Here is a 20,693-nt window from a genome sequence, read left to right on the forward strand (position 1 = left end):
TGTCCTAAATGATGAAAAGAAAATGGATTTAGTCTGTCTTACATCTGTTGGACAGACAAATGTTAGGAAGATAGAGTAGCTGGGAAGGTGAGCTAATTAGGTTTAAAAAACCCACTAAATAATGGGATTTGCTTTACTAAACAAATAGCTACCCTAGTAGCAGATAAAACCTGTTTTTGCAGAATCAGTGAGGAAAGCTTTTAAAGCTTTTTTGCGGTAAGTCCCCCCATTGCTCGTTTTACAGAGAAAGACTAAATTTATGATTAAGACTTTTCAGAAACCTGCATTCCATCACATTTGCATTCACGTCACTCTACCTTTCCTTGTTCCAGGCTAATCGGTCACGTGACCTGGGAGCAACAGTATATTGTGTTGGTGTGAAAGACTTCAATGAGACCCAGGTAAATGAGGCACTCGAGTTTACTGAGGTACTTGGCAAAGGCACACGTTGAACACAAGCACGTGCTCCTGAATCACTTTCTCAAGACTTCTCAAGTGGTCTTCCTCTCCTTGTGTTGACTGTCTAAAGTGACTGCCTGAGGTGTCTTGGTCTGGCTATTGGGTTTCAGCCCCTTTCTGTCTAAATATCCATATGTGGAGAACTGTTCCTCTGTCTGCATGCCACAGTGACTCTTGCTAATGGTGGACAAAAGCAGAGAAAAAGACACAGGAAGAGTAGCAAATCAGTCTGGCTTAAGCTGTAGGCAGAAGGAGGTTGTGGGAATTTATTTTTTTTTTGCCATAAAATTCAAGTCTTGCCATATAATGTTTCAGTTTGCGTACAGCTTTTCTTTCACGGGAAAACTATGCCATAAAAAGCAACAGCTTTATTAGTGACAGTAATATTTTACAGTGTTTTCCCATTTGATAGTCTGACTTCTAAATTTATCACATGAATGTTAATATGTCCATGAATTAGATTTCACACCAAGTGTGACAGTTGACATTATATTTTTCTAACATGAGTGAAACACTTATACGGCCCCTAAGTGGAGTGCTGAAATAGTTATTGAGTAGAACTTTTTCAGGTTTTCAGCTTTCTAACAAAGCTTCAAACACTGATTCAAAAAGGAGTCAAAACAAACTTGGTTTAAGCAATCTGCTTGGAATCAAAACCAGAGACTAGTGTAATCCAGGGTAAGTTATAGAGAAAGCAAAGAGGGAACAAAAATGGCAAAGAGACTAGATCTGGAGTAGCAAACCTCAAAGACAGCTGCTACTTGAAGCCATTTAGATGCTGAAGAAATTAACTGGAATTGGATGACTGTGTCTGAATGCCAGAATGCACTGGGAGAAGGACTATGGGGAATGGGTTGAGGAAACTGTAAACATCCTGGTTTACAGAAGCTGCTGTACCTTGGCCAACAAGCAGTAAGTTGCTTTACTACCCTTCTTGGAGCAGGCAGGGGAAAGTTGCCTGGAGTATTTCTCTGGACACAAACCAGGAGGTTGGCAGTTTGGTGTTTTGCTTGAGAAGTGGGAGTTCTGAGTGACATGAGCTGGAAAGGTGGAGCCACTGGGGTTTAGGGAGGAATGTGTGGCTAGTCTGCTGCCTCCAATTTGCAGTGCTACAGGAAACGCCAAAGAGGCCTGCTGGGTTGATGTTACCTCTGCCATGGGAGAGAATTGCTATAACAAATGTTGGCCTTGCAGCAGTAAAACTTGATTCTGCTCCAGCAGATGCATGGAGAGCTCATTACTTCTGAATTGGGCCTATATTTTTGCCTTAACCCTTAGCATGCCATAGACAAGTGAACTTGCATGTAACTCTTTGCAGATGATTTCCTGGTTCCCCTTCTCTTACTACCACCTCATGAATGGCCCTTTTCCTTGTCATGTAGACTTCCAAATGCTCTTCTGCTACCTTTTTCCTTCCAGGCAGAAAATATCTCGTGTTAGCTCCCTGTTTCTTCTTCTTGGCTCTCTAATGCCTGAGACTAGGAAAAATAGTCAAACCTCTGTCCTGACAGGAAAGGTGAATCAGACCTATATCTCCAGATGGGGTATGACTTGCATTAATCTTCTCTATATGTGAAAATATGGAATAATTTTCCTTAGTTCCCTGGTTTAAATGATGTATGTGCTGAAATGTTTTGCTGCATTAGTGGTCTGTCATGATGCTGTGGCCTATTTTGGTTGGGGAGTTGCAGTGCTGGGTGATTTACAGTCATGTGGGAGACAGTTTTTGCAATAAAGATCATTAGGCTCTGGGCATCAGTGAAAGTCATGTTCTGTCCTGTCTTCAGAGTTAAGGGAAGCCTTTTCTGATTCCTGATATAGAGCTTTCTAAAATCAGTCAGGGTAAAGAGATAAATTTTTCAGTACTTGACAAATGATAATGCACTAGCAATCCATATGGAGTACCTGGAGTATTTGTTGTTTGGTTTTTGGGTTTTTTTTACTTGCAAGTGGATGAATCTGGAGAAGTCTTAATTTTCTGCCTTCTGGCTAATTTATCTCATTCTTCGCATTTCTGTTTTATTTACTTTTACCACTCTGTCAGCTGGCTAGAATTGCCGACAGCAAAGATCATGTCTTTCCAGTGAATGACGGTTTTGAAGCCCTTCAGGGGATCATAGACTCTGTAAGTATTTTTAATCATGTGTTTGTATGTGTGCATGTTAGTCTGTGTTAACCTGTACAGTTGAAGGTTAGTTTTCCTGTGCTCCTAAATCACTTAAACATTTGGTCCAAAGAAACTGACCTTTGTACTGATATTGCTAGTTCAAGGTGGAGTTTATCAATAGGTCGCAATACAGGAAACTTTGAGCCCAAATATTATCTTTGTCTATCTTTATATATTCCCTCCTTGATGGAAAGTAACTGACTGAATGAACTAGGGACATGATGACATTTTATTAAATGGCTGCGACAGACAGGGACAGCAGAGATGTGTTGTGCACATTCTATATTAAGGATGAGGGCACTCTTTGATCCCTATCTTTCTGTTTGATTATCTTCCTTTCTGTCCTGATGGATGTGCTGCACTGCTCACCTGTTTAGACTGGGGGAAAGGATCCTACTATGTACGCCAAAATCTGCTTTCTTGCATTCGGCCTCCTGACAAATGGCCTACTGTTTTCCTCTGCAGATCTAGGTTTCCTGATTTAGATTGATCAATTCCTGGCATTTTCTCTAGGGGTTGGGTGCAACATGTAAAAGCTGGCCTGTTCCTGGGGAGCTGGGATAAGAGCTAGTAGTTCAGCTGACAGAGGGAGTGACACGGATTGATGCCTGTCCTGTGCCTTTCATACAAGTCATGTAAATGGCTCCATGATCTTTACTGGCAAATAAGGGTGCCTCATGAGGCATCTCTATTTCTAGCTCTAAAACTTGGAGCAGCCTAGTACACTGTCACCTAGGATCAACACTTCCCTTGACTGAGCAGGAAAGGCAATATATGAGAGGATGTGTGTCCCGTTTTCATTTCAGTTGTAAAATGTGCAAGTATTTGCTAAGAAACAGTATGTTTTCAGGTAGTTTTAGTTATTCTTCTGTTCTTTCTGCTTAGTTATATCTCGTAACTGTTCTAATTAGATTGCTTCCCATGGCTACAAAGAAGGATGGGAAATCCTTTTAAAAGCACATGTTTTGTTCATTTTGAATAGGCTTTTTAGTTGATAAAACACAGGAGAAATATACAACTTGAAGCTGGGGAGGGTAGGATCACCAAGGCAGGGGGTCTCAGATTTCTCTGTTTAACAGTGGTTGCACACCATTCCAACCATGTAGTATGGAGCAAAACTGTTCCCTCAGCACAGGCTCTATTTTCCCTGGTGCTCTCACATGTAGATAGAGTACAATTCCTTGCTTATTGGTTTTCCTGGCACTGCCCAAGCGTGGGGCTACGGCCTCAATTCTCTTGGACAATCAGGTGTTGCACGTCATTTAAGAAAGCAACAAAACAAAACCCCCTAGTTTGCTTCCCAGCCCTGCATTCCCTTTGCAGCTGTTTTTAATGAATTCCAGCAGCAGTTCTGACTCCCTTTCCAGTTACGCTGAACACAGTGGGACGACTTCACCCTCCAGGAACCTAGTCAAGAACTGCTTCAGCTGACTGGTGGAAGGTTGACCAGCCCTAGAAGGAGGGTCACAAGCAAGTATAATTGTACAGCAATGAATCTGTGATCTGATCACCTGCGTTTGAGTGGGTTGATTGCAATAGGCTGGGTAGAAAGGAGGTGTGTAAAAGGAATGGCAAGAAGGACATCAATCACTCCATAGAATAACAAAGAATCTGTAGGTTTGTGTTCTAGCCAGAAAATAAGCTCCCTCATTCCTTCTTTTCTTAGCCTTGCAAAGCATCTCTGTGTTCCTCGAGCAAACAGAGCAGTTGTGTTCACAGGAAAGCATTTTAATGTTGAAAGGTCCATGAGATTTGGAAGCTTCTTTCAGTTCCTATGTAGGAATAAGTACAGCAAGGATGCTCAGCCATGTGTCGAGGCGATTGGTTAGGCTACTAGCTGATGGTTGGTATGTGATATAACAGGGGAAGAAAGGATAAAATGATGAGCCTAGGGGAGATTAGTGCTTGAAATCACTCTAGAGATGTGAAGACATGGGTTTATTCTGGTCTGCAGTGATTTGGTGTGAACTGCCCTGTATTCCTGTTGAGGCAGCCTGAGCCTTCCCTCCTCCCCTTGTCCTGAGGAGTAGCTCTCTTTCACCCCTCTGTGTGTACAGAGGCAGTAGACTTAGAAGTCCCTCTGGAATGAGGAAGAGCGTGGGAGCTGGGAGTGGCTGAGCTTGAATCTGGCCTCTAGGTCTGCTGAGCAAAGACTGTCAGGATGATTGGTCTGCAGATGTTTCAGTACACCTGCCTTTCCTTTTGTGTGGGAGCCAGCAAGTTTTGACTTAGCAGCTGCAGGGAGATCTGCTCAGTGCTTTCTGAGGAGGACTCTCTTCCCCTGAACACCACCAAGCTATTCAGGCTATGCCCTGGAGGCTGTACTGAAATGAGCTGAAAATATAGTCCCATGCTGAAGTCATGCTTAAAAACACGATTCTTAAAGTGGGAGCTAAGGGTATACTGTGAACTGTAGGTTTTGGTCCTTTTGCTCCTGAGAGTTCCAATGTGACTTTTTTTAAAGCAAATCAATTCCTTTGCCTCCCTCATCGTGAAAAAGCCAATGCTAAAACTTCAGCTTCCTCCATGCTTAGTGGGGATTTTGAGTTTGTAATGAGGGAAGAATCTGGTAGAGAAACAGACATCTGATTGCTCTAAGCTGGGAAACAAATCGAGGGAACTGAATTAATTTATTAAACATGTCTTTGCTGTGAAAAAATTTCTGCAGATCATAACCTGTCAATTTAAAGCAAATGGAACAAGTCTTAGAAGGAAAACCTGAAACTCAACTTCATCTGCAGCTCGAGATGTCTTTGGTAGGAGTGCTGGAGGCAAAGAAACATGAAGCAACATGAAAATCAGGATGGGAGCCTGTCATTTCTTTGCTTTGAGTCTTTAAGAGAAACTGTCTGAAAGAGCAGTCGCTTGTAACAAGAATACTCCTTGATCCTTGCTGTGTGTTAAGCAGTGGCACGGTAGCTTGGAGCTTATCTCAAATGGAGATGTAATCATGGGTCCCTTAGAAAGGATTCTCGACTGAGCTGCAGGAAGCCTCATGAAGCAGTTGTGATGTATAAGAAATGAAGTAGTAGGAACTAGTTTGTCTCCTATCTGTATAAATTGTGCAAATGATTCATCCTTTTAAAAAGTTTAATTTCCTGCATACTCCTTTTGGGCCACCTTGCAATGGTGTCCATCTACGCTCAATATTTTTCAGGTCTTGCCTCAGCTTTTAGAACTGATGTGACAGTTTAGTGTACTCCTTCACCCCAAGAAATTCTAGCTTGGAAATACACTGTCACTGAACATTTCTGTTACACAAATGTTTTCTGGGACGAACTGCAGTGCTGGATACGTGTAGCATGGTTACTTTTGTAAGAACATGAAGTGAGCATCTAATAGACAAAGAATGAGAAATGTGGTGACGCTTTTACGTACTCGTTCTGAGCTAGCTGTTCAAACTTTGCTTGCAAATAGGTAAACTGTATATTCCCTGTTGCAGGGAGAGGGGCTGAGACCCTGTGAATGGGAGAGACATGAGAGAAAGTTACTTCTTTTCCAAGACACGTCCTGTATGTGCAAAATCTGTAATGTACACAAAACGTCTAAGTCAGCTGTCTGTCTGAGTGTAAACCTCTAGTCTGAGCTGTACGCGTACACCGCCCAGGGTTAGCAAGCCGGGCTCTGTCAGCTTCTGCGGCCAGTAAGGACGGGTGGGAATCTCCAGTGGGCAATTCAGAGCTGGAGCTTCACACAGATATTCTGAATCTGTCTTCTGTCAGAGCCACGCTTTCTGTGTAGGCCAAAGAAAGTCAACAACTCCAGTCTCTATAGTCTTGTGTAGCTACCTTACTCATCTAAAGTAGAGGATGTGAACCCCCAGCCTCAATTGTATAAAAAGTAATGAGAAAAACAAAGTGTTTCTCATTACTTTTAGTGATATATGATCAGGCTTTCTCCTTTCTTCTCCCAAATGCATCTTTAAAAATGACTTAAATGTATTTATTTTACTTAGCTCATGCAGATATTATTGGACAGGAAGCACTTCATAAATAAATTACTGTTTTGTAATTGGCAACAGACTTAGCTATTTAGTAATTCAGCAGAGTCTGATAATGAGTATCTAGCCTCAGACTGTAGGTCATTCACACTAACACAGATTAGGCAGTAACCTTCTATTAAACTTCAGCATCCTGTTTGCTAATTAGCATTCCCAAATTTGTTGGAAAAAAAAAATTATAACAAATATGCAGCTGCTGTGGTGAAGTAATCTGTCTGCATGCTTGTGGACCAGAATACCAAATGGAAGCTTCCAGCAGCTGCAGATTTTTTCTCCGCTTCTTCCCTTTGTTTCTGAAAGGGCCCGGGTGACCCGCAGGGCCTCTCCTGGCTCTTGGCCTTGAATGTGATGCCTGGCAGAAAGCTAAATTAGTCACAGGTAGTGCTAAATTCAGTACTGTCCTGACAGAGATAACTGTGACAAATGAAGCCATGGGTTGCATTTTTTATTTGGCATGTCAACAAATATTAACAAGAGATCCTCGCAGGAGCTTGCGTGAAGCTGGAGCATAATTGGAGCCCTGTAGAGTACAACAGAAGACTGATTTGGAAATCTGAGCTTGGTCATTAAGCGTGTGCTGCTAAAGACAATGGGATGCTTCCTCACCAAGGGTGAGCACTTGCTTCAAATGCTTTTCTGCGTGGATGCCAAGGCAAGCTGCCTCGAAGCCTGCAGCTAGTTACCAAGTAAACCAGCACTGTTGTAGTCCTCCTTATGAAAATGAGGATGTGGGGTCAGCTCTCCATGTATGCTGGTGGAGCGGTTTATAGGCGCTCAGCTGGGAGATTGCATCACCACTCCTGCATGTTATTTTGCTTTCCTGGGGAGCCAGACAGCAGTGAATGAAGTGCACCTACAGCCCACACAAGGCTGTGCGGTCCTCAGGAAATAAGAGAACAGATTTGATGAAATCTTCTACAATGAACATGTTGAAATTCATTTTGAATGTATTTTTATAACGAAGAATAGACATAAATGAATTCTTTTGCAATAGTTACTGCTGCCTGATTTTCACTTTAAGTTGGGGGTGGGTGCTTGGAGCATTGGAAACTTCTTATTCTAAAGCAAAATAAATGTTGCGGTTGGCACTGTAAAAAGCCATTAAGGCCAGCTTTTTATAGTCACATAAATGGATTGGATTGGACTGGAAGGGAGGGAAGGGAGCTCTGCATCATCTAATTGAGACACCTGCTATTCCACCCTCCATCTGAGCTGGCTTACAGCGTGAATGTTTGCAAATGACTGAATAGAAGTCATGAATTTCAAACTTAATCATGTGAGATTTTACTTGTTTGTTTTTTTTTTAATGAAAGTATTGTATTTTTCATGTATTTGTTCTCAGTCTTGTTTGCCTGCTTCTCTTTCACTTTATTGCTGAAAGGCAATAATAAGAAGAAATATATATTAAGATGTTTGGGGATGCTGAGGGAGCGGGGAACAGAATCTAAGGGGGTATTTGGAAAAATGTGGAAAGATTCCATTTTTCAGTGGAGAGGAAAAATACTTGGCAAAAAAAAATATCAACTCTTACTTGTGCTCATTAGCTCCAGCAGTCAATTTAAGAGGAAAAATACTGTATTTTTCAGAGAAGCAGAACCTGGAATGAGTAAGGGGGCAGGTACTAGAGGACTGACAGGAGATGGATGGATAGCTACAGATGGATACATTGGAAGAGTGTTTCTTACAGTCCTCTCTATTTTTTGTGTGTCTTCTTTCTTCTGCCTTTCAAATTCTTCTAGTGCTTTTCAGTTCTGTTCTCAGCTGTTGACTTTCTCTTTTTTCTTTTTTTTTTTTCTTTGACTTTACAGTTCCTGTATGACCTTATTCCTGCAAATCTTTCTCCTCACTTGTCAGGCTGCCAGCAGCTCAGACAGTCCTGGTTCCTTCACTCCCTTGGTGCTCTTTCAGGCTCTACCAGCCCTGCTTCTAAGTAACTTGAACTTTTGTTTTAAAGTTTTTAAGAAAGAAATTGTGGCTGTGTCTGTACCTTTTGTGATTAGGTATTTGAGGCAGAGGACCCTGATTGTGGAGAAAAAACAGATTATCTTTTTCTTACAGAATTTATTGTATTGGTTGCTGTTCTTTCCTTACAGATGTTTCAATTTAAAGTTGGGAAAATAATTTTCATGTTGGATTTGAGTCATGATGCTTGGCTGACATTTACTTGCCTCTTGGAGCTGACCTAAATTTTGATCAGTATTAGCTCGTCTAGGGGCTGCTCAGCCCAGTGCTGAACACCCACAGCTCTCGGTTGCTGCCGCTGTTCTCACAGGGGCTTACGGATACTGTCACAAGTTTGCTGACTGTGTGCAGTGAAGAATTAGAGTTGGTCTTCAGGGCAGTTGAAAGGCTGCTGCATGCAAACAACAGCTTGAGCAATTTTAACACCATATGGGAATAAACAATGTCCAGCTCTAGCATGGTCCTCGTGCCTTGCAAGCAGGCTGCCGAGCCTGATGCTGAAGCATTTGTGTAAGTCGCTGTCTACACATAAAGCGGTTAAAGGCAGTGTCAACCCTTATGAAGACATTCTGCTTAATTTAATTTGGGTTTAAGTAAAGAACAATTATCTATACATCTTGATTTGAAATCACAGTGCAACTTAGAGGATGCACTCAGGTGTGCTCTCATAGATCAGATGAAAAAGTAAGGAGTTTGAACCCCTATGCTAAGACTTGAGAAGTGATTATGTCGATTTTCCTAGGATGTTTTAATGTGGAGGTAAACAGCTTGGCTTAAACTTGTGCTGTTTTGTTTTGAGTTTTAGGCTCCAGAATAATTTTGGAGAAGGAGGTGAGGCTGCAAAGGGAGGGCAATGGCATTGCCTCACTAACCCTTCAGAGTGCGCCTTAGTGGTTACAGATCCTAATCTACACCCTAACTTGTACCATGGACAAAGCAAGCTTGTACTGACATAGCAGAGAGGTGGCTTCCATCGCCTCCCTCTGCAGAAATAGCTTGCTGTGGAAGAGCAGTGACACCTGGTTAAGATGGCGTAATTGTGACGTGAATGCAAAGTGCAATGTTAAGCGTTTACGTGAGAATAAATGCATTCTCTCTTATACTTTCAGATTTGTGTTTCTATAGGAACAAGTCTGAGATACTTCATGACATTTGGTCTGTCTTTTAGATTTTGAAGAAATCCTGTATAGAAATTTTGGCGGCAGAGCCTTCCAGTATATGTGCAGGGGGTAAGTATAAATGTAGGCTCTAGTTGTTCGTGTTGCCTAAAATACATCTTTCTGTCCATCTCTAATTGCTGGAGAGTGCAAAGGGAACCAATTAACTGGAGCTAAATCCTTTGCTTTTTTTGGTGAATTTCTTTTTCATCTCACAGTAGCTTGCACGTTTCCCACTTCTGCCTAATGATGTCAAATGGGATTTTCTTACAGAAAAAGCTTGAGTTTGACAGTTCTGCTTAACTGTTGCACTCAAACCAGTCTGTCTTTCTTGGACTGTGCCAAAATTGAAGTAGATATGCTGCAAGAATACAAACCAAATCAGGAAATAAGACTTTGTGACTAGATTTAGAGTTTTGCAAATTCATCACCTCTGAAGACTGCTGAAGGAAGTACTTCTTAAGAAACGAGCAAGGAAGTCAAAAGAGCACACTTTGATCTAAAGGCTTCTAAGAGCCTTTGAACATTTCTTAGGCATTTAGTATTGACACAGTGACTGGGACTAGAATTTAAACCTCATTCAGCTGACCTGTGTAAACTGTAGTGCGCCCCCTCTTTGTGTGCTTGTTCTAATATGATTGTGTCACCTACACTGTGGCTTTAAAGTCCTGGCAAGCATTTCTGCATTCAGCAGAACTCAGTCTTTGTTGAAGAAAACTTCAAAAAGTCTTTTTTGAAGAAAACCATTTTAGCCTCTTCCATCTGCTTCCTGTGAATTCTTCACATTTTATGAAGTGTATCCTAACTGTTAGTTGCATGTGTAACAACTCATAAAGTAGAGAGGTTGGGAGCAAAGCTGAGGTTTGTAGAGAAGGATGAGTCCGTGACAAGTCCTGCATCTTCCTTTTTCTTAAATTGGTAGTCCAAATAGGAAAACTAATTATCATTACTTCTTTGTTTTCACTTCTAAAGCAGCTGCTTTAATCATCCTTCCTGCATCTCCTGTTCCTGGAGCAACTGCCTGTATGCCTAAACATATATAGGCAGTCACCCTTTCCGAGCAGCAGGAAGACACCAGGCCAAATGCCCAATAAGAACCAGGCCTCAGTTTTGCATTCCATGCATGCCACTTACAGTAGTTCTGTTTTCTGAAGCCAGGATGGTATCATTGACATGAATTATAGTACTTAGTGATCTGTTTTTCATTTTTGCTGGCCAATTAAACAGTTCCTCTCTTTAAAAAGGCTCCAAAACAGGGCTCTTTCTACCTTAGCATGGTGGATGGTTGTTGTCATGGGTCTCTGATATAGTGAGCGATGTTCCGTGAATGTTTGGGAAAGGAAATGAAATTTTATGAAGATCCAGAGCCACTTTACAAACTTAAAGATTTTTAAAAAATGTATTTACATAGTTATACAAGTGATAAACAATGATATTTATATAATGTTGTAAGCCAGAAGATGACTTATAACCATCATTCATAACTATCTTTAACACTTTCTAATATGCTTGGCAGTTGCTTATTCATCTTATCACTCCCATTCATTGTGTCTTAATGAGAATGTGGGAGTAACGTACAGCTGTATCCAGCAGAGCCAGCTGAAAGAAATGCAGAGGGGTTTTATATAAACTGTTCATACTGGAATTTGGCCAGTACTTCACAGGAGGAGGAGAAACTTTAAACTTGAAAAATGCCAACAGTTACTTAGAAGCTCAATTCAAGGCCCCATCTCTGAGTCTGGGCAAATAGTCCATTGCTCTCAAACTGCAGCTAACTTAATCGCTTAGGACTTTGAGACTAATGCAAGTGCCATTGAATATGAAAGCTATGTACATTTGTGTCTTTTTTAAGCAATTTTTTGCAGGTATAGCTCTGATGCCTCATGTTTTCTTGTTCCTGTGCACATCCTTGAAGAGTGATGGTGCCATTTTTTTTTTGTGGTTTTGGTTTGGGTTTTTTTGTTTTTTTGTTTGGAAGGAGAGAACATGAGGGCTCCGTGTTCCCTGAGGCCACTCTTGCACTGCAGAGTGCTCCCAGACACTTGAGTCATGAATTTCAGCAGCAACACATAATTCTGAAATGTCAGTTTTTTGATGATTTGGTTTTGCATCAGTACCGACATGCAGGGTGCATACTGTATCTGGTCATTTCAGTCTCAAGCAGAGACAGGATCCCCGTGGTTAATCTGACATCATTGATATACTGTTCTTTGACTGTACTTGAACTCTCATTCCCCAGCAGTTGAGACTTCTGTGATTTCTCTTAAGTATTCATCAGCCCCCACGCTCCAGAACAGAGCTCTTCTCCCCTGTTCTTCCCAAATGCTCTTGGACAACACATAACGGGCCTGCAAGGCAGCTTCCCTGGCTAGATGTGGTGGGATGATTTGCAACTTGGCTGTAAACAAGTGGGACCTGGAAGAGAGCCCAGATTCCAGAGCAAATCTGCTTTTTTTTTTGACAAGTACAGTGTATGAGTCCTTAAGGGAGATGAAAGATGGGGACTGTAAAATGCAAAGGGAAAGATTTGAATCTGCAAAAACTAGGTTCCTTGTTTCTCCTGGGAATTTTAAAACCAGGGTGGTGTTTCTGAAGCACTGTAATTAGTCCTGTGTTGTCTTGGACGGTGAAATATTTTGTGTCCAAACCACATTCACCAGTGAAATATCAGTGGGGATTATCTGAGTGCCTCTCCTAGATAGTAACAGGAATTGTGGGGGCTGTTTCCTTCGCATGGGGAACTGCAGAGTTTGAGTCCCTATGTCTGCTGCCAGAACTTTTCTGGGACTATGGCCCTGTTTCAAAATCTGAAAGTCTGGAAATGGTGCTTGCCTTGCAAGGCAGTCTTAATGCTGGTGGCTGCAGGAAGTTCATAAACCTTTCCCAGTACTAGGCTCAAGTAGCTGGAGCAGCAAGGGATGGTAGACAGTGGTCCAAAAGACTTGGGAGGATATGATCTCATTGCTCAGCCCTGCTTGCTCAAAAAAAATGACTGCTCACTTCAGCGCTCAGGTGTAAGTGACTGTTCTTGAAGCTTTCTGCTTGCACTGCAGCTTGTGGTGACCTTGTAGAGTTATCTGGAAAAATAGCAGCAAGGAAGACTTGGGGAAATGCCCACCAACTTTGAGATCATAGCCTTTGTCCAGAGACTGGAAAGCTGGTCGGTTGATGAAATTCCCTGTCACCGTATGCACATAAGTCCAGTCAAAGACTCATGGTCATTGTACAGGCTAGTAGGGCAGGGTGTGACACAACTCGTGGCAACTGATACAATTTTGCAGTTACCTGCACTTGGGAAAGTAGCACTTGAACTTCTCCAAGTTATCTGTCACTGAAAGAATTTTTTTTTTCCTTTCCGTGGAAAGATAACCTTTGCCTTTCTTCACCCAAAACTTTCTGCCATTTAAAATGTCAAGCTGGGGAGGGGAAAGCTCAGTGTGTCTGAAGCTTAATGTTTGCACTGCAGGTCAGTTATAAAATGTTTCTGTTGCGTATTATTTGCTATTTCTAAAAACTCAAATTGAAATTGGGTAGAGATGGAATGGAAGTCCAATTATTAACAATTTTTAAACTTAAAAATTGTTAAACTGCAAATCTTAGCTCAAGGATTTCAAGTGAAAACTTTTGGCATATGTGCCTTGTCTAAATGACCGTTCTTTGCCTTGCTATTTATCAATGATCTACTGTTTCTTTTGCTACAGAGTCGTTTCAGGTTGTCGTGAGAGGAAATGGATTTCGACATGCCCGTAATGTTGACAGAGTGCTCTGCAGTTTCAGGATCAATGACACGGTTACTCTCAGTAAGCTGCTTTGATATATTTTTTTTTTCTGATTCTGCACTGACAGACTTCTGCTTGCAAAAGATTTTGGATCTTCAAATACGTTGACTGTGAAGGTAATAATAATTATGGGATGAGGAACTATTAATTTGCAGAATGGAGAAGAGGTGATTTTTCTAGAGGAAAGCTGCTGCTGGTATTGTATACTGCGACTCTGACAGCAAGTATGTGATAAGCTTGAGCAGCAGAGAGGACAAAATATAGAAGACAAGGAACTTGCCTGTAAAGAGTATTTATATGTGTCTTGCTGGGTTAAGTATGTAGTGATATGAGTTCTGTTTCTCTCCTTACCTATGTTTTGTGGTACTTAGCAGGCCTGGTCATGCATCTTAAATAAACACAATTGTTGGAAGCTGTGTTGGAGCAGTGGCGAAGGTATAGCTGTGCTTCTGTGGGTGCAGCTTGGAAAGATTTTTCCTCTACAGAGTCCACCCAGCAGAAGAACAAAAGTTAGAGAAGCAAATTGGACCCTGAGTGTCTGGCCTTTTTGTGAAGTGTACTGACAGCTGGAAGGCCTAATGATCCTCTTGTTCTCATCTGGCATGCCTGCAAACCCACATAGGAAACCAGATAGCGTAACTCATAGCTAACACCACCAGTGACAGTAGAATTCATCTTTTCTAACATGGAATCAATTTGGAAGCTGCCTGATGGTTTTGGAGGCAGTCCTGACCCTTTTGAGTAAAACCTAAATGCATTAATTAGTTTCTTACATGTGGAAGTCTAATGGCTTGATGTTGGATTTGCTCGTGCTTTGAGCATCTGTGTAATTTGCTCTTTGGAGCAGGGGAAGAGTTTGCTAAGGCTGTTTGCCATGTTGGGAATGCCACTGAGCATTCAGTGCAGGTATAGGACAGTGAGTGTATGTAATTTATCCTAAAGGGCTTTTGTACTGTTATGCTGGCTGCCTCTGTAGTAGGCAGGTTCTGGAATTGCTATCTCTTGTGTCACTAAGCAGAAAGCTTGGCTGGCTGTGGTTCGTATTTGCTTAAGCAGTTATGGTGAGTGCTGAGGACATGAAGATCAGGAGCTGGAGGGCTCAGTGTCCAGGGAGGAGCAAGTGGCATTGGAGGGGGGGAGGAGGGAAGGAGAGGGATCTGGGCTGGGTAAAAAAGCACTGGTGTGGGAGGGATATGGTGAATTAACTGTTTTGGAGGCACCTCCATGCAGCCCAGATCTAAGTGCTGGAGATGTGTGAGCAAGTGAGGGGTGGCTTTCAAACAAAGAACAGCAGAAGCAGCCACAGATTCACTTATTTTCTTTCTAAGCCCCATAAAATCGGAACCAAACCTGACGTGTGGCCGGAACTCCTTAAATCTGGATCATGGCTGTATTTAGATGTTGAACCATGTTCGGTTTCTCCCCAGAGCTCAGATCCAAAGTTTTGTTTGGATCCTATGTGTTATAAAGTCACCCATAGTTCTCCAGAGCTAGGTAGGAAACCTTCCCTTCTCTCTCCACCTGGAAGGTTCCAATGGAAATGAAATTGCTGTTCAAATATTTACAAGTTTTCTTTTCATCAAAAGTCTGAAGCCATGTGGTACAAACCCATAAGCCTCTGGGTTTGGCTGCTGGAAGCCGACAGTTTGTAGCATCCTTAGTTTGCATGTCTGCTGTCTTTTTTTCAATTAAAACATGAATATCCTGTATTAAACATAACATTTGGGTGAAAACTTCCACTTTGTGGAGGAGCTACTTTCAGTTAAGGAGAAGCATTAGTGGAGAATTTTTCAAGCAGTCATATTTTATGCCAAGAAATGCATGGATGTGTATAATGGAAGTTATAGGAGTTACAAGACCACGGCTCAGCATGACAGAAGACCGTAAAGCTGCAAGATTTAGGGGTGCCCACGTCACCCTGCTGTAGCTTGGCCTGGCCTTGTTTTAAGCCCTGAACTTCCCTTAGGCCAGATTTCCCTTTGAGAGACCTGAGCTGTTGATGATTTCTAACGGAAGATGGCTTGGGTCAGTGTGTGCACCATTTCAGATCCACCAAGGGCCAGATTTGCAGCCTGTGTAGGGCGGGGATAAGAGCTAGGTTTGGTCCTTCCTTAGTGGAAGGACATCATTACTCTACTTCCCCAAACTCCTTTCCATTTCTTCTATAAATAGCTTTCAAGAGCTGCAGCACAAAGGTCTTTGAGAGTAAGTTCTGAAAGCCTGAAAAACTTGGATCTTGGGCTTAATTTGAACGTTTTTTTGAGGAGCTTTAAAATAATCTGTGTCTTTAAGAGAAAAAAACATTGGAAGGTGTATATGAATGGAGTAAACTCTGCTACCCCGGGTTTACAAATGGGGGAACTGAAGTTACAGTACTGAAAGTAGCTGCTCCAAGTGAGCTAATCGCAGGCAAGCGGGCGGATGTCCTGACACCCAGCCTAGCACTCTTCCTATACTGGTTTGTGGGGCCTCTTCAGAAGCTAGAGATTTGGTGCAGGTCTTCTTTCTGGATTGCCTGTTCTTCATTTATTTCTGCCTTCATATCCGTCGAACAACTGCCCTTCTTATGGCCCCCTTTACACTGTGAATCCAGGACTCTGAGCCTGAATGGAAGGTGAAACAGCTACTGTTCCTGCCAGCAGCTTTGTGAGTTATGGAAGTGATACTAATGCTATCCTTTTCTCTCTTAGGTAAAGTCTTTTCAGCACTTGACTTGCTTTCCCTCCAGAGAAGACTACTCGCTCCCTTGTCATTAGCTTGAAAGTTACCTCTCTTACCTGAGGCTAGCTGTGACCTGCCAGTTGCATCCCAGTTGATTCTCAACTCAGCTTCCTAGGAGCTGGCTGGCTCTGGAGCAAGGCATTCATTCCTGGAAACATCCTAAAGTCCTCACAGAGCTAAGAATGTCATCCATCAACTTTCCACTATTCAGTGTCCTGTCTGTGGAGACACAGAAACATCCAGTGTTGCCAATGGGAGGAACTGTTTGCGAGGGTTACCTCACTCCCAGACACTGTGACCTGGTGTTGGTGGGGTGAGGAGAACAACTCCTTCTCTTCTTGTGCGCTGACTGCTTGTCTAGCTGAGTAACTTATTACGGTGTCTGTCATCATAATTTCATAGTAGCTTTCAGGAAAGATCAGTTTATCTTAGTGCAACCCATGGACTTTAATTTGAAGCTGTCTTCCTGTGTCCACAAAATGACTGTGGAAAATGAGGAGATGAGCCAAATATGTTTCCTGCCCCCCTGACCTGATGCATTCATTGTGTCCTGAATTGATGCATAGGTGAAAAGTGAGCTCATTCTCCTTGGCACTGCACCAAGACTTCTCAGTTCGTTTTGCACTAGTCTGTCTGATGCAGTGACCTGCAAGCAGAGAGGCTGCAAACAGTTTCTGAGCTCAAACCATTTCCTCACTGAGGGAACTCAACAGTTGCTCATCAGTGTTCTCAACCCCCAGTCTCTCCTGGTGGGAACTGGCACAGCTCTGTTAAGTTGCTTTATGTGAGAACGTATCTCAGTGTTTCGCTTTACTGGAGCCTGCAGCTCCAGCCTGCATTCTCAGTGTGCCTTTGGCACTTAAATGCGAACAGCTTACTGTAAGAGTTAAATAAATTAGAATTTTATGGAAACCTTATGGAGATTGGATAGTTCAGTTATTTTTGATTGCTTGAAACCTCTCGGCCTCTGATTGTATCAGGGAGGGAGAGAGGGATTTTTAAAGATAACGCTAAGCCAACAGTTCCTGAAACCTTAAATTATCCCAGATGAGATGCAGGCCAGCACAGCTAGGACTCACTGAGGTAAAGGGCATGAGCTAATAGGTTTTTATTGGGATTATTGGCAGAGAAAAGTGGCAGGTGAAGAGAGCATCAGCTCATAATGTTCATAGCTTTGGGATAAAAAAAAAGGAACATCTGTAGAAACCATGAAGAATATTTGGCTGAGCAGAACTGTAATCAGATGCATGTTCAACAGCAGGATGTTTTCTGCCAGCAACAGGACCTAGGAGAATTGGTTTCAGACTGCACAGAGTTAAAAGTAATTACGCAGTGCAGTGATTTATGACTGCTTTGTGGTGCTAAAATGTCTTTGTCTGCCCAGATTGTGCAGGATCCAGCAAAGATAGTTCTGGGCATAGAGACGAGCTTTGTCCTAGGCAATTTAAAACTGAATCAAGAGATGAAAGATCAGTGAGGAAACAGCATGCCCTGCAGCAGGGGTGGGGCTAGATCTTTTGCATTCTAGTGAATACTCTGGACACTTGGCCGAAACTGATCCTTTGGACAAACTCGCCTGATTATTTTTTTTTTTCTCCAGCACTGAGTACCAGAAGTGAGGGGAAAATGAGGCAAAGACATTGGGAGCAGGACTTTGCCAGGTACCAGTGGAGAGTGAGCTGTATAGGGAACTGTATCCCAAAACTGCCCAAGAAACGCCTTTTAAAAGTGGTCTTCTGTTTTTAAATCCCTAGCAGGTTGCTCTGTTTTCCCTGACTTTCCTTTCTCCTGGCAGCACGGTACTTTTCTGGTGATACCTTCTTTACTTTCTCACAACGTGGTCACTCAGCACAGTAATGTTTTGCTTTGCAGTTCCACACACTAATCCCCAATTTCCCCACTTGATCATGTCACTTTAACTCTCCACTGAACCTTTTCCTTTCATGTTCTTATAGTAGCTTTTCCCTCTTTCCACTATGGTAGAAGAGAACTTCCATTACTGTGTACTAACTCCATCAGGTGTTTTTGAGAGTGTGACCTTTATGAAGGACACAATGTATGCCTCTAATGTGAAAACATACACCAAGGTGAGCTTGGAATCCTGTTTTGAAGGATGACCCAAGTTGTTGCATGACAGAGAATATGAAAACAGAAGAAATGGTCACACTTCCTTCATAGGCTCTCCTAGCCTCCAACAAATTGCAGTGTAAGAACTTTTAAAATGGGATTCCTGTGCATTTACCTCCAGCAGACTTCTCTGCAACTGTCTAGGCTGAGTGTGAAGGAGCAAGCACAGGGCAGCCAGGAAACTTGGGCTGAACGAGGAGGAGAATCTCTGTGGAATGTGAAGTGCTTTACTAAGCTCACTTTTTTATACTGTCTGCTGCCGGGGAACCAAGATGGTCTCTTGCTGCGACACCAGTAGATCTGTACAAATAAGTACACTGGAGCTTATGGTAACAGCTCTGAGATTGCAGTGGAGCTGTTGCAGTGCTGGAGCAAGACGCTCCTGCCCAGGGCTGCCCCTGTCGTACCGCAGCATGTGCTGCTCTCTTGAGCCACCCGTTGTGCGCATGAGCAAATGAAGTGTGGTGCTTTGTCAAGTTCTGTTCGTAGCCTTGCAGCTATGTGTGCTTGTTGAACAGAGCTGCAGGCACAGCAGATGAACCCACCAGAGAAAAAAGCAATTCCTTCCAGATCCTTTCTCTCCATCTAGAGATTGTTATGAATGTGATATCATTGTTCTGTGCTTATCTGTTTCTTTCCCCCTGTCCCCTAACTCTGCTCTGAATGGCTTTGGCATTCAAAGCTCCCTACACAAAGCAGAGCAATTATAGTATGATCTCAATGTGGTTTTCATTACAGCATTAACAAAACATTTCTTATTTATGGGTCTTTCTCATAGGCAGTTTCTCTAGCTCAGAGAGTATTCCAGTGTCTTTCTACATTCCTATCTCCCCACAAAATGGGTTTGAAAGAAAAACTTTTCCTGCAGAGTTGTCACAAGGAGTGGCATAGGAGTCGTCGTCAGCCAGGGGGAACAGAGACTGTGCTGTGGGAGGCAGTGCAGAGAATTATGGAGGTATTTTTTCTCATCTGAGGTGACAAAGGGACGATGGAAGTACTCAGGCTCACGATGGCTCAGGGCTACCCATCAAGAGTGGGCTGAGGTGCCGACAAGAACAGCTGCCTTAGCACAGATGTTCCTGAGGGAGTCTTATGTGAGAGCAGCCAGGCTGCCACCCCCAATTTGGCTGTATTTGTCTAATAGTCCAGAGTCTTCTCTCTTGCTGAAACAGAAGACTTCTTTTGTCTCTTTAAAGCATTTTTGAAGATGTGCTTTAGTTGAATGCAAATCATAAGTACAGGGATAACAGAGGGAAATTGTTGGTCTGTGATACATGGGAAGTTTGGCAAACAGCTTTTGAAGCCTTTTCTGGACTAAAATACTGCTGATATTGCGAGTCCAACGAGCAGCAGTTGTGATATTGTGGTGGCAATTTGAAAATGTGCTTTTTAAAATGCTTCTGTAAGGGATCTTTGCAGTTACTTTTCAAAATGCCACTTGGTTCTTGGATGAACCGTTAAACCAGAGAAAAGGCCATTAATTTTTGCTTGGTTATATGGCTAAAAGAAAGTACTACTATCTGTCTTGGTCACCTTCTTTGGGGTTTTATGCCTCTCTTATTGAGGTTTGCTCTTCTGTGTTAAAACATCATGCATATATTGAGCCTTTTATTATTATGGTTGGGAAGTACTCCAAGGCTGGCTTGCCAAAAGGTTACACCCTGTTAATGGCAAAAGAAACTATTCACTAATGCTGGGAATAATAGATTTTACAGGCTACAGATAGTTATTAAAAGGTGTAGGAATGCTGGGTAGCAAATTACAGGAATTTGAGCAGTAGCAAGTACCTTGTTGAAAGGGCATCCACAGAAAACAGATGTATTTTGTGAGATGTTTGGCCCTTCTGCATTTCTGCACACTGCTCTGAAAGGCCTTATGCCTTGGGACTGCCTAGTTTTAGTTGCCTATGTGCGCTGTGTTCTGCAGGTTTTTTTATATAGTGAGAATCTTATTTGACTTGATAGAGTGATTAGAGCTGCACAGGTAAGGAGCACATTGTGCCCATTACTGTAGGCAGACTTTTTCAAAAGCGAGGCGTTGCAGAATCTCCTGAAGATGCCCAAGCTCTGCTCGTGATTGGTGTCTGAGATGTGATCAAGGCCTGGGCATCCTTGCTGTAACATTGGCAAAGGAGGCAAAGTGATTTCTTCACGGTTATGCAGCCAGCTAGCAGCTGAGCCAGGAACAGAAATCACTTCCTGGGCAGCAAAGTCAGCGACATCGAGCCGAGTGCTCCGCCTCCCGCCTTCCACAGCTCCTCCACTAGTATTGTCAGCTGAGAGGAGGCCAAACCACAAAACTCAGATTTTGGCATGAGATCT

At 42.6% G+C, this 20,693-nt stretch overlaps 1 protein-coding gene across 1 annotated transcript in view; it reads left to right on the forward strand.

Moving 5' to 3' along the window:
- The window catches only part of ANTXR1 (ANTXR cell adhesion molecule 1), a 111,292-nt gene that overhangs the window by 17,893 nt on the left and 72,706 nt on the right, over nt 1-20,693 (forward strand). Inside the window, exons 7-10 of the mRNA XM_005234225.3 lie at nt 333-401; nt 2,504-2,584; nt 9,757-9,817; nt 13,447-13,545. Of these exons, the coding sequence (XP_005234282.1) occupies nt 333-401; nt 2,504-2,584; nt 9,757-9,817; nt 13,447-13,545 (310 nt within the window). The remainder of the gene's footprint in view (nt 1-332; nt 402-2,503; nt 2,585-9,756; nt 9,818-13,446; nt 13,546-20,693) is intronic.

The sequence above is a fragment of the Falco peregrinus genome, chromosome 17 (assembly GCF_023634155.1).
Source record: "Falco peregrinus isolate bFalPer1 chromosome 17, bFalPer1.pri, whole genome shotgun sequence".
Taxonomy (NCBI): domain Eukaryota; kingdom Metazoa; phylum Chordata; class Aves; order Falconiformes; family Falconidae; genus Falco; species Falco peregrinus.